General features: G+C 44.1%; 1 protein-coding gene across 3 annotated transcripts; it reads left to right on the forward strand.

Annotated features, from left to right (window-relative positions):
• The first annotated feature begins 35 nt into the window (after window positions 1–35).
• On the forward strand, window positions 36–12,322 carry LOC147258081 (uncharacterized). 3 transcript variants are annotated; one of them, XM_086212439.1, is made up of 5 exons: window positions 36–127; window positions 4,007–4,045; window positions 4,155–4,275; window positions 5,545–5,714; window positions 5,870–12,322. In XM_086212439.1, exons 2-5 carry the CDS (start codon window positions 4,043–4,045, stop codon window positions 11,798–11,800), a joined length of 6,225 nt encoding a protein of 2,074 aa, XP_086068565.1. In that variant the 5' UTR covers window positions 36–127; window positions 4,007–4,042; the 3' UTR covers window positions 11,801–12,322. The 3 variants fall into 3 exon arrangements, with proteins under 3 accessions (XP_086068565.1, XP_086068564.1, XP_086068563.1); XM_086212438.1 differs by lacking the exon at window positions 36–127 and adding an exon at window positions 744–895; XM_086212437.1 differs by lacking the exon at window positions 36–127 and adding an exon at window positions 744–866.
• Window positions 12,323–14,152: the final 1,830 nt, after the last annotated feature.

Genomic DNA, 14,152 nt, shown 5'->3' on the forward strand with positions numbered 1-14,152 from the left:
CATTTTTCCCACGTGCCTCCCGTCACCTGGAGCGTTTGCTTCGTTTTCACTCCTGAGAGTCGACATTTTCTCTCCAACCTTGAAGGAAACTTGCACCATTTTTCAGTTTTTTTCTTTTTGACTAAAGGTATTTTAGCATTCACACAGTTGTACTCGTGCGTTTGTGTGGCCTCTCATTGTATTCCTATTGCCAGTGTGTAAAATTATGAGACAAAGAAATCGAAATCTTTCCTCCATATCCATGCCAATCTAATCTAAGAGCATTTGTTGAAGTTCTTGTCTAAAAAATCTCAATCCTTCGTAAACAGCATCTGGGAAGGATGAGGAGCCTCTTAGAAGACGGTTGAACCGTATTTCTAGAAAGCCATGATGCTGCTGATTGAAGTATAAACCAGCCTGCGACTGAACCCTCAGACCACCAGTCGGTGGGACGCCGCGTCTGCTGCTAACGTGTTGACCAGCTGAGGTAGCATGAGGACAGAAGATCATCGAGACGCTGAAAGCACAAAATCATTGTGAGGGCGGCAGTTGGGGTCCTGAGTGAGGACTAGTGTGTGTGTGTGTGTGTGGGGGGGGGGGGGGGCATGCAGCCTCAGGTCAAGTGAACCCTGAGGAGGGTTTTTTATTGCCTTCACTTCAGTTACAGGAAGACAGCTGCAGCAGTGTGTGTGTGTGTGTGTGTGTGTGTGTGTGTGTGTGTGTGTGTGTGTGTGTGTGTGTGTGTGTGTGTGTGTGTGTTGCAGAGGCGGGACGCTGCAGGTAGAACTGGTTTGTCTGCTTCAGGTTGAGTATTGGTCCACCTGACTGATGTTCTTCAGTTTCAAGAGAACCAGATTGGACTGAGAACTGTGAGGAATCAACTCCAGGTCAGTCGACCCCTCTGGCAGGGTCCCAGGTGAGCCTGGTCCCAGGGTTCAGGTGCTGCTCGTTTGAGATCTCATTATTTGATGCTCCTAGAGACAGAAACAAATCTGTTCTGATTTTATTTTAATGCTTGATTTCACTGTTAGTTCACTGTTGACGATCAGGAACCATAAATCCTGCGTTTGTACTGAAGGAAGAGACAGAGAGAAGTTCTGGTTCTAGATCAACCCTTCTTTGGTCTCTTGTGACGGAACGTCTTCACTTGACCAACTGATAAGCATGTGCACTTTGTTTTAGCTGTAAAAATGTTCAATGTGTAACTTCTTGAGAGGCTTCGTTTGCTCGGATGTCGTTGGCTGCAAGATGTTGGTTAAACTGAACAAGGAAAGTCTCAGTTTTTGGACTTAAAAAGTGACAGCTGAGGAACTCCTTGACGTCTGGATGATATTTTTCAATTAATGTGGTATAAAACATTTGTAAACATCAAAACAATGTCTTTTAATGATGTGCAGCAGAGCAGCATTCATACCAGAATCAGCCAACGTTGGTAATTTTTGACATAAAAGTGTTGGTCCAGTTGCTGGAGGAGACAATCCAGTGAACGTGCCTACAATTCTACAGTCTCATTCAGCAGAAGCTTTTGTTCTCTCTCTGAGAGAACAGTTGAGCCTTCAAACGGCTCTTAAAGCAGGGAGGGGCTCTGAGGGTCGCATGGAGTTGGGAAGTTCATTCCACCATGAGGGAGCAACAGAGGAGAAGAGCCAGGCTGGAGACTCAGAGCCAGGCTGGGCTGGGAGCACCAGCTGACCCTCAAAGGCGGAGCGTAGTGGCGAGAGGGAAGAGACGTTCACAGCGGGGTGACGTCCAGTTTTGGGCGAGTTAAAGACCAGACGAGCTGCTGTTTCTGGATCGTCTGCAGAGGTTTTAAGGTCCACCAGGGAGGCCTGCTAGGAGAAAGCAGCAGTGGTCAATGATGACATCACAAGGGCCTGCACCAGAAGCTGTGTGGCTCATTGTGTCAGGTGGGGTCTGATCCTCCTGGTGTCTTAGAGGGCGTATCGACAAGACCGAGCAACGAGGCCACGTGAACCTTAAAGGTCAGCTGGTCATCAATCATGACACCAGATTCCTGGCAGAGTTTGTGAGCACGAGTTGATGTGAATCGAGCGGAACGCTGATCTGTGGTTGAACATAGGGACACGCTGGGAGGACAAGGAGCTCAGTTTTGGACAGATTTAGTAGAAGGTGGCCTTCCTTCATCCATGAGGAGACATCAGCCAGACCTGCTGATATCTGAGCTGAGACAGACGTGTCTTCAGGTGGAGGAGACAGGAAGAGCTGAGTGTGGTCAGCATAGCAGTGGCAGGAGAAGCCACGTGAACAGATTATAGCACCGAGTGAGGTGGTGAATAAAGAGAAGAGTAGGGGGCCGAGCACCGACCCCTGGGGTGCTCCTGTTGATAAGTCATTTGATTCGGACACTTCTCCCCGCCATGACGCTCTGAAGGATCTACCTAGGACGTAGGACTTGAACCACAGCAGCACCGACCCCTGGTCAATAGGATCGATGGGATGAAGAAAATGTTATGTTTTCAAATTCACGGATCGTATTGACGTCAGTAAATGTTGCTATTAGCTTGACAACAATGAACTGCTGATATCACTGCATCCCTGCTCTTGGAACCTGACAGATCCAGTTGACCAAAATCTTTTGCAGCTTTTTGAAATATGAAGTTGGTTTCTTATCACTTCTGAGTTCATTTCTGAGTAAATGTCACATTAAAATGGAACAATGCAGTGATTGTAATGTGATATTGCGAGTACTGTAACATCACATATGAGTCGTATCTCTCTGGAAAGTGAAAGTGGTGGGTTTGGTTGCCTTGGCTTTGTGTACTCACCAAAAAGGGAACGCCCAACAACAGAACACTTGTTTGCAGCACTCTTGATAAACCTGTTCCAGGTTTTCCCTCTCAGTGAGGCCAAAGTCTCATACCAGAGAGCTGCACCTGCTCCCCTCCCGAGTCTCTTGTTCACCTGTGGGAAACCGACGCCCCCTAGCTGAGGACCTGGGACCTCTCCATTAACAATCTCAGCTCTAGGAATGTGCTGATTCTCGTCTCATCTCGTTGTTCTCTGCTTATCCGGTTGGTCTGGGCAAAGCCCAGACTGTCCTCTCCCAGTCACGTCCACCAGCTCTTCCGGGGGAATCCCGAGGCGTTCCCAGGCCAGCTGAGAGGTATAATCCCTCCGGCGGGTCCTGGGTCGGCCCTGAGGCCTCCTCCTGGTCAGACATACCTGAACACCTCCTGAGGGAGGCGTCCTCTCCAGATGCCTGAACCACCTCCACTGACTCCTCTACCTGGAGGAGCAGCAGCTCTACTCTGAGTCCCTCCTGAAGGACTGAGCTCCTCACCCTGTCTCTAAGGGAGAGCCCAGCCTCCCTGAGGAGGAAACTCATTTCAGCCGCTTGTATTCAGGATCTTGTTCTTTCAGTCATTACCCAGAGCTCATGACCACAGGTGAGGGTTGGAACCTAGATTGACAGGTAAATCGAGAGCCTCACCTTTTGGCTGAGCTCCCTCTTCACCACAATGGACTGGTTTAGCACCCCCATCACTGTGGACGCCGCCCACCCCCCCATCCACCTGTCAATCTCCCGCTCCATCCTACCCTCACTCATGAACAAGACCCCGGGACACTTAAACTCCTCCACCTGAGGCAGGACCTCCCCCCGACCTGGAGTGGGCAGGCCAACCTTTTCACCCTGGGTCGATTCCATCGAATTAAATTTAAGGCTTCATAAACATGGAGCTTCAGTTGACGAAGTACGACTTGTCTGTCAGTGAAGGTCTGCCAGGCGGTGCGTTCATGTGCAGGTTCATCGATTCCAATGACACACAATCACACACAGATTTATTGATTTATCTGACCCGGGAGGCTCTGTGTGGTTGTGGGATGATGATGATGATGATGATGATTATTATTATTATTATTATTATTACATGCAGCATCATAAAATGTGAAAAATTAGAAATCTCGAAAGCCTTTCTCAAGACAGACATGCCCACAGTCTGACTGGTACTGTATGTACTGCATGCACTTGTACTGTCCGGTGTAAACGTGTGATTTTCTCCTGCAGGTTTCTTCATGCCTCTGTGACACAGACTCAGGAATCATGGTATCCAACGTTCAAACAGCTCTTTTAGTTCCCTGTTAAATTGTTAAACATCCTATGAGATTTCAGTTGCATATTCCATTCAAGAGGTTTCTGTTTTAAACCCTTGCAGATGTCCCACCGCAGGGGGCGGAGCCTCTCGGAGGCGCTGACCCTGGAGCAGTCGGAGCAGGGGGCAGTGATCATCTCCAGCATCAACCACAGTGTGTCAGCTGATCGGGGACTCAGAGAAGGTGTGTGACCAGCATAACCTCAAGATTTTCAATGTATTTTTTTCACTCGAGAATGTCAGTTTTACATTCAAGGAAATCATTTGCACCTTTGGCTCAATTTATGCTTTTGACAACAAATCAGGAGTGTTTGAATGCAGAGCTAAAGGGCTTTAATGCTAATGATTCTTCTGAGATCTGAAGTTGTCTCGTGATCCGATTTTGATTTGATTCTGTTGCAGGTCAGCGATCGATATGAGATGGCGTAAACACGTCAAGAACATTTCCATGATCAACTCACAAAAGCTACTAAACGTGGTTCCACTATTTATTCCTGATCAATGAATAAAAAGCCATTTGTTTCAGTTTGTGATTTTAGACACAGGAGCTTGGATGGGATGCGTTAACTCTTTACTCACCTTCACTTTTCACTACAATTCCAAGGCCCCAGAGTGTATTTTGTGCTACGATTATGACAAACTGCACATTTTAAGAGACAGAACAAAGCCTCATTGTTAAAACAAGCAAACAAACAAACCCAACCCAAAGGGTTTCCTTTTAAGTTCATGCATTCTTTTTTTAATCAACACTTAAATGAGGGTTGTTATGAAAAAACTTGTCTTCTCTGTGATAAAACTCTTTCATATGTTTGATTATAAACTATAAAAACTGAAAAAGAGTCCTGGTCCAGGTCCTGGCACCACCAGAGAATCCAGCCTCCTCCTGACGCTCAGACTGACCCATGGGACCTGGTGCAGCGCCGCTAACCTCAAGAGGCGGGCGGATCCTCCATCTGTCCTCCTCCGCTTGTTTTGTGACGTAAAAGTGTAGTTCTCAGTCACAGGGTGCGCAGTAGCACCCTCTACCACATGACAATGAGAACATAAAATCTTGTCAATTGCAGGGAAAGAATGAATCTACATTTATAAAAGAAGATAATACTTTGTTAGTCCTACATGAGAGTAGTCTTGGTGGTGTGTAAATCAAGTGCACAGAATTGTGGAAACTTCTCTCACGACACACATGAAGCAGTGTCAGTGTTTTTCTGGCTGCTCTGGGCTGTGAATGTGACATGGTGTGGATTTAAAAGCTCTCAGAGAGCATTGAACTAATCAGTGAGATTTATTTTACTGATTCATCTGAATTTAATGTGATTATTGGACTCAGTGGACCAGATTGAGTTGGCCGTCTGACAATGCAGCAGTGGAGTCCAAGGCCTCTGTGGAGCCCGACAGAACACTTTCCTCCATGAGAGCATCCCAACAGGATTTATGTTGGATTTTTGTTTTTCAGGGGATGAAATCATGGGGGCAACCATCCATTTTGATCAACTCTCAAAACAGGAGGTGTCAAAGGTCCTGGAGCTGATGGAGCCATTTGATGCAAAAGTCAGTGTGCTCACAAAGAAAAACTTGGGCAAGAGTGTTGGAAATCTGGACCAATGTGCCAAGAACCCTGAAACGGTTAGTACATAGCAAATATCAAGTCAAATTTGAGTAAGTGAAGGTTTTCATGTCCCTGTGGATTACAATGGCAGTAACCCTTCAGAAACATTGGTTGATCCCAGATTCATCCTCAAGGAACATTTCAGTCACTGAATTTTGGCTTGTATTTTTAGATACTGAATAATTCCTACTGCAAACTCTACGATGCCAAAATCAAGAAGTTCATGAGGGACGATGATGAGAGAAGCTTGGAGAACAGGAAGGTAACGTCTGAGCATACCCTACCTCGCTCATCCAAGGTCAGCCTAAAACATGACACAGGCTTGCCCCGGCTTGGAGTGGACTTTGGACTTCTCAAAACAAAGCGACCTGAAAGAGACTTTAATGGTTATTCACAGTCTAGTGATACCACATATTCAGTAGCTGGAGAATTAACTGAGGGGACTAATCTGAACCTTCCACCATTGGGTCTTGGCTTAAATGGTTCAGCTCTCAATGGTGTTGATGTTAAGTTGGGCAACAGAATTCAGATACCAAGACTTAATGTTGAAACTACAAATCCTGACTTCCATCTGCCTGGGGTATTACCAGAGGGTCCAGATGTCATCACCTCTTCCAGTAGACAACTGCCAAACACTGACAGGCCGTCAGTTGACTTGACAGTGCCAAATCTTGAAAGACCTCCCAGTGGAGTGGAAAATACTGGAAGTCTCAAATCTCCGCAAATGATTGTAGACTTACAAGGATTAGATGACACAGGGATGAATCTTAACAAAGAAAATGTCAGGGCTTCATCATTTGACACCAGTGTTCAAGGGGTGGACATGGGAGGAATGAACAAAGAATTCACAATGCCGAAATTCAGACTGCCAGATTTTGGGCTCTCTGATCCTGTCTTAAGTGGCCCAAAATATGAAGTTAGGACTCTTAATATTGATGGTGCAGATGTTCCCTCGGGTCAAATTGGTCTCAAGTGTTCCAAGCAACAGAAAAACCCTGATCTAAACCTGGATGATCCTTCCAGTTACATACAATCGCCTACGTTGAAGCTGGCAAGACTGTCTCCTGACTTTGGCCTGGACACATCTGGGGTTAAAGTTTCACAACTTGATGGCCCAGGCATCGACATGCCTATGGGAAAACCCAAAACTGATCTCAAAGTTCGAGACTTGGATGTAGATACCCCATCTAGTAACTTTAAAATGCCGACGTTTGGGCTCTCAGGCAGGAGTGATGTTAGAACCCCTAACTTTAGTCCCACAACATCAAATATAAAAGGTGTGTCACCTGATATAAACATATCCAAAGCTGACTTAAAAGGAGCAAAATTAGCCAATAACACTCCATCAGTTGGTATTAAAAGCCCATCTGGAAAATACAAAGCCCCTAAGTTTACAATGCCCAAATTTGATTTGCCAGAAATTCAAGTTCCAAATATTAATGGACATTGTGATGGAGTAGATGGGACTTTGGCAGCACCAAAGCTTAACACTGGAATTCCAGACCCAAAATTTGACTTAAATGTACCCTCGGCTGGCCTGGGTATTTCAAGTCCATCTGGAAAAATCAAAATGCCAAGCTTTGGGCTCTCTGGGCATAACATTAAAGGTCCTGACTATGAGATGAAGAACGCTGGCTTGGATCTTGATCTTGAAGGTATTAAGCATAATACCCCCCATGTGGATGTTAATATGCCATCAGGTGGTTTGGACATTGATACTGATGGTCCCTCTGGCAAGTTTAAATTGCCAAAAGTTAAACTCTTTGGCACATTACCAAAGAAAAAAGAGGATATCAAGAGAGGAACCTTGAATACCCCCCAGATAAAGGGCATAGATGCTCCTGAGTTGAGTCTACCAAACATGGATTTCACAGGATCAAATTTAGACCTGAACTTTCCAGATTCAAAAATTGGTTCCCCCAAAGGAAAATTCACATTAAGAAAGATGGAAGAACCTAGTTGGGACCTATCAGGTCCGAAAAGACCACATACAGAAAAAGATGGATCTCTAAGGACACCAGACCTAACAAGTGGTCTTGATGTGAATTTGTCAAACCCAGAATTTGACAAGAATGAGCCTTCATTAGATATTAAAGAACCAAAGTCAAACCTTGAAATACCCGATGCACACATTGGAAGTCCATCAGGGAAATTGAAGATGCCAAGTTTTGAAGTGCCCAATTTTGGACTGTCAGGGCAAAAACTGAAAGGTACCCCTAACTTGGACCTGCCAAACATGAACTTTAAAGCTCCAAAGATAAAGGGGGGCATAGATACTCCTGACTTAAAGCTGCAAAACATGGACCTCAAAGCTCCAAAGATAAAAGGGAGAATTGGGACACCTGACTTGGACCTGCCAAACGTGGACTTTAAAGCTCCAAAGATAAAGGGGGGCATCGATACTCCTGACTTTAACCTGCCAAACGTGAACCTTAAGGCTCCAAAGATAAAGGGGGGCATCGATACTCCTGACTTTAACCTGCCAAAGATGGAAGTTAAAGCTCCAAAGATAAAGGGGGGCATTGATACTCCTGACTTGGACCTGCCAAATGTGGACCTTAAAGCTCCAAAAATAAAAGGGGGAATTGGGACACCTGACTTGGACCTGCCAAATGTGAACCTTAAAGCTCCAAAAATAAAAGGGGGAATTGGGACACCTGACTTGGACCTGCCAAACATGAACCTTAAAGCTCCAAAGATAAAGGGAGGCATTGATACCCCTGACTTGGACCTGCCAAATGTGGACCTTAAAGCTCCAAAGATAAAGGGAGGCATTGATACCCCTGACTTGGACCTGCCAAACATGAACCTTAAGGCTCCAAAGATAAAGGGGGGCATCGATACTCCTGACTTAAACCTGACAAAGATGAAAGTTAAATCTCCAAAGATAAAGGGGGGCATTGGTGCTCCTGACTTTAACCTGCCAAACATGGACCTTAAATCTCCAAAGATAAAGGGGGGCATCGATACTCCTGACTTGGACCTCCCAAATTTGGACCTTAAAGCTCCGGATATAAAGGGGGGCTTCAATGCCCCTAACTTTAACCTGCGTAACATGGACCGTAAAGGCCCAAATTTAGACATGAATACTCCAAACATCAGTTTTGGTTCACCAAAAGCAAAATTTAAAATGCCCAAACTAAAGATGCCAAAATTCAATCTTCCAAGTCTGAAAGGACCTGATATTGATGGAAGCTTAGATGGTCCAGATATGGATGTAAATGCACCGAATATTGACCTCAAAGTTCCAAATGCTGAATTAGGAATGCCAAGTGGAGGTTTTGGTGGTCTATCTGGAAAGTTGAAGAAGCCAAACTTGAACCTGCCTGATTTAGGGCTTTCTGGTCCAAAATTAGATGGCCCTAACTTGGATCTCAAACCCCCGGACATAAATATCCCCAAGCTCAGTGGTGGAATAAATGCACCAGATCTGAACATGCCTAAGCTTGACCTGAAAGGTCCCAAACTGGACTACAATGTACCAAATGTCAACATGCCAGAGCTTCATGCCCCAGACTTGAGTCTGACAACTCCAAAGATACAGGGTGGAATCAAGACCCCAGAATTTGACCTACCAAATATGGACCTGAGGGCTCCCAAGTTAGATGTGAACACTCCAGATGTCCACATTGGTTCACCCAAGGCAAAATTTAAAATGCCCAAACTAAAGATGCCAAAATTCAATCTTCCAAGTCTGAAAGGACCTGATATTGATGGAAGCTTAGATGGTCCAGATATGGATGTAAATGCACCGAATATTGACCTCAAAGTTCCAAATGCTGAATTAGGAATGCCAAGTGGAGGTTTTGGTGGTCTATCTGGAAAGTTGAAGAAGCCAAACTTGAACCTGCCTGATTTAGGGCTTTCTGGTCCAAAATTAGATGGCCCTAACTTGGATCTCAAACCCCCGGACATAAATATCCCCAAGCTCAGTGGTGGAATAAATGCACCAGATCTGAACATGCCTAAGCTTGACCTGAAAGGTCCCAAACTGGACTACAATGTACCAAATGTCAACATGCCAGAGCTTCATGCCCCAGACTTGAGTCTGACAACTCCAAAGATACAGGGTGGAATCAAGACCCCAGAATTTGACCTACCAAACATGGACCTGAGGGCTCCCAAGTTAGATGTGAACACTCCAGATGTCCACATTGGTTCACCCAAGGCAAAATTTAAAATGCCCAAACTAAAGATGCCAAAATTCAATCTTCCAAGTCTGAAAGGACCTGATATTGATGGAAGCTTAGATGGTCCAGATATGGATGTAAATGCACCGAATATTGACCTCAAAGTTCCAAATGCTGAATTAGGAATGCCAAGTGGAGGTTTTGGTGGTCTATCTGGAAAGTTGAAGAAGCCAAACTTGAACCTGCCTGATTTAGGGCTTTCTGGTCCAAAATTAGATGGCCCTAACTTGGATCTCAAACCCCCTGACATAAATATCCCCAAGCTCAGTGGTGGAATAAATGCACCAGATCTGAACATGCCTAAGCTTGACCTGAAAGGTCCCAAACTGGACTGCAATGCACCAAAGCTCAATTTAGACATGCCATCAGGTAATCTGAAAATGCCAGCATTGGGAAAACCAAAGGCTCCAGACTGGGATGTTAAGGCTCCCTCAGGCAATTTGAAAATGCCTAAATTTAATTTTTCAGGTACATTGCCAAAAGGCCCAAATATGGATATAAATGCAGACCTGAAGTCTCCAGATTTAAGTCTGAAAGCACAAAGGATAAAGAGTGGAATTGATGCTCCTAAATTAGACATTAGCTCTCCTGAAAGGATGAAAATGCCCAAACTGAAAATGCCTAAATTTAATCTCCCAAGTCTAAAAGTACCTGAGACTGATGGGAATTTAGATGTCCCAGACATTGATGTCAATGCTCCAAACATGAACCTCAAAGGGCCCAAAACTGGCTTTGAAATACCAGATGTTAATTTTGGAAGTCCGTCAGGAAAATATAAAAGGCCACATTTGGAAATGCCTGAGGTGGGATTTTCTGGTCCAAAGTTAGATGGCCCAGATTTGAATCTCAAATCACCAAAGAAGAAAGGCATGTTTGATACCCCCAAACTAGGCTTACCTAAAATGGACCTTAAAGCTCCCAAGTTTGATGTTGACACTCTTGATGCAAAGATAAAAAAGCCAAATATAAAGATGCCAAAAGGGCCTGATATTGACATAAATGGAGACTTACATGGCCCTGTTCTAAATGCACCGACACTGAGAGGTCCAGACACTGACCTTGATTTGTCAAACAAGAAATTTAAACTGCCCTCTGTCAAGCTGCCCCAGTTAGGAAGCCCTGATCTTAATGGGTCTGATCTTTACTTTGGTGCATCTCTGAGGCCAAAAAATATGGACATCTCTCTGCCAAATTCAAAACTAAATATGAAGCCACCATTGCTGATGGGAGATGTCACAGGTCCAAGTGTTAGTGCTCCAAATGTTGACATTGGCAGGCCAAAAGTGGGCCTCCGAAATCCAGATCTTGACACTGATGACCCTTCACTCAGGTTCAAAACGCCTTTGAATCGGAGATCGGATTTGACAGGGTTAAATAGGAAAATGCCTCCACTGGACATAGACGGAGATGTCCAGTTTCATCATGCTGCCCGAGGCTCACTGAGGACTAAAGTCAGGTCCAGCTTCCCACTGATGGAGGCGGATTTAGGCGATCACATTGACTTCCACCGTTCAGATCTCAACGTTGATGATTTCACAGGTGTATGTCATGTTCCCAGAGCCAGAGGTTCCACTCTGGACATTCAAGCGTCACATGACTATGGACAGGAACTCTCCCCATCTGGAGTTAATATTGAGATGAGGGACAGCAGGCCCACCGGACCCACTCTAACTGGTGATGCTGATAATTATTCAAGGAACCAGAGAACCGTGCAGCCTTCAGCCAATGCACATGACACTTTAGAGGGTTACTACGTCACTGTATTTCCCAAACAAGACCAATATCAGAAAAGGCCAACCCACAAATATAACACGCTCGGTGGGCTTGACTTCAACCCAGACAACGTGAACCTTGAAGTTCCAAGTGAAAAAGACCTAAAAGGAGGAACATTCTACTTCTCTGACCTCATTTAGGATTCAGAACCGGTCTGTAGATGTACCAAGTGCTGTTTTGAGTCATTTGTCTTATCTTGGTTCTTTCTTGTGACCCAAGTTTTATTTGGTGTAAACTAAAGCTGTTCCTGAACCTTTATAATGACCAGAAACTGCATTATCATGCAGCAGCATTCTTGCCTTTGTTCAATGTGTAAATAGGAGCTTTTTCATATTAAATATACATGTAATATTATGTTTGTGCTGTCCAATATGTATTTGGAAATGTCTTTATTCATATTCAGATTTGTTTTAGCATCCAGAAGCTCAGAATCCCAGTTAATCATTGATGGATAGTTTGAGGCTGCTGCTATATACGGTCACAGGTTACACGTCAATAACTGAATGTTTAAATGGGTTATATACTGTATACACAACATGGTTATGTATACAGGTTACAGGGTTGTGTTGTAAATAACACTTATATTTTTGAAAGACTCATATTTGATATTCATTGCTGATAAATGAGTTCAGTAAATTGATGTTACATTTCAGCTGTTTTCTTTCTTTTTTTCCTTTCCCTGTCCTGTTCAGCAGCATCCATGTTCCTGGTGCCTCGTTCTACTGAAGCAGTTTTACTCTGAAAAGGAGGAACCTGATAAACTCCTCCTATCACCTTTTATGTTTAACTTTAGTAAGAATGGTGTTGGTTCATTGGTGAAGCTACCGGACTGAGGACAGGAGAGAGAATGGGGACAGGATAGGGAAGACAAGGGGGGGGGGGGGGGGCAGAAATAACAATAGCAAAAAAACAACAGCAACAACAATAACAACAGAAAAAATGAAAAACATTGGTTGCAGGATTTCCAGTGCAAATTTACCTTTTGGTTTAATATAATTTAAAATAAATGTCTGAGTGTGTGATTGTGTATCAGTTGTGCACTGCTGTGTGTATGTGTGTGTGTATGTGTGTGCTACGGTTTATCATTGGATGCTGTGGGAAGCTGACTGGAGCTGATGTGGGGGACCAGAACAACATGCCCCGGTCCAGGATAGCAGGCAGGTCAGGACCAGGCCACCAGGGCACCCAGAAACCCCCAGAATACGGGGAGCCCCAGGTCCCGTGACCAACCCCAGCCCAACCAGCTGTTTTATTTTTAGAGTTTTTCATTCATATGACAAAGAATATTTCTGTTGTTTGCAATAATGCTCAACATGTATTCGATATAATCAGTTGGGGAACTTGTCCAAGAGAACAAACCAAGTAATTACATTAATTGGTACCAAAAACAAATGAAATATCCTGTATCACTTGTTTTCTGTTGTGCACCTTCATAAAATGGAGAAGTCTCTGAAACAGTTTTCGTAAAGTTTAATGTTAACGCTATAGTTCAGTCTGTTTAGCAACTGATAAAGTCCATAATCCTCCACTGAGTCAATGTTAAAATAGTAAGAATAAGTCATTTAGTAACGATTTTTAAGTATTTAAGCATAAGGAAACACGTTGAGGGCGGAAACCTCTGCAAGTGCCGGATATACGTCATCCGGATTCACGTTTATTCCGAAGTGTACGTACATTATTTTGTAAATACATGATGATGTGGTCATTTATAATCCACACAACACAAATCACGAACAAAACTGTGTCTGACAGAAACACACCACAGAAATACTGACCACACGTGCATGGTTCAAAGACCCGAAAAATGACGTGGGACCATCTTCCTTATCAGGCTACAGCAGGGGCGTCACTAGACCTAATAGTGTACAGGGGCACTCCTGGGGCACCAAAAATTAATGAGAGCATGCAAAGTGCAGAAGAAAATTACAATTCAGTATCCCGTAAAGTCACGATTTGATCTTATGAGACTATGTATTTAGAGTGTGTCGTGTAGGAATGATAACATGGAAAAAAGGCATAGATTTTTACACATTAGGCCTTTCATAAGCAATTTAATCCATAACTGATTAAAGCAAAAATTAAAGAGAAATGAATCTTTAAGAAATATTTATTGAACATTCTTTTTGTTGCAGTAAGAAATATTTATTGAACATTCTTTTTGTTGCAGTAGTTATTTTTCTTGAGCATGAGAACATTTTCTAAGATAGTGAATGAAGGGAAGGAAGTGAGGAAGGAGTAAGGAAGGAAGGAATTCTTTTTTGGGAAGCAAGGTGTATCGTCTCATCTTCATTTGCGCAAAGTCGTCAATCACTTGGCTATGGCTTAACTTGCAAAGTTCCTCACTCTCCACTGACAAAATGGCAAGATGGTGAAGCCTTTCCTGACCCATTGTGCTCCTCAGCCACGTGTGGAGCCGTCTCAGCCCACTGAATGTCCTTTCAGCAGTGCAGCTGGACACTGGAATGGTCAGAGAGATCTGAATGAGCCGTGTC

The sequence above is a fragment of the Aulostomus chinensis genome, chromosome 8 (genome assembly GCF_037954235.1).
Source record: "Aulostomus chinensis isolate RoL2024-O1b breed Wild chromosome 8, RoL_Achi_v1.0, whole genome shotgun sequence".
NCBI lineage: Eukaryota > Metazoa > Chordata > Actinopteri > Syngnathiformes > Aulostomidae > Aulostomus > Aulostomus chinensis.

Excerpts from the sequence above, each read along its gene's own strand:
- LOC147258081 (XM_086212439.1), top strand. Across the intron at positions 4,276-5,544 it reads TGATCGGGGACTCAGAGAAG|GGGATGAAATCATGGGGGCA; the intron begins GTGTGTGACCAG and ends TTTGTTTTTCAG. Across the intron at positions 5,715-5,869 it reads GTGCCAAGAACCCTGAAACG|ATACTGAATAATTCCTACTG; the intron begins GTTAGTACATAG and ends TTGTATTTTTAG.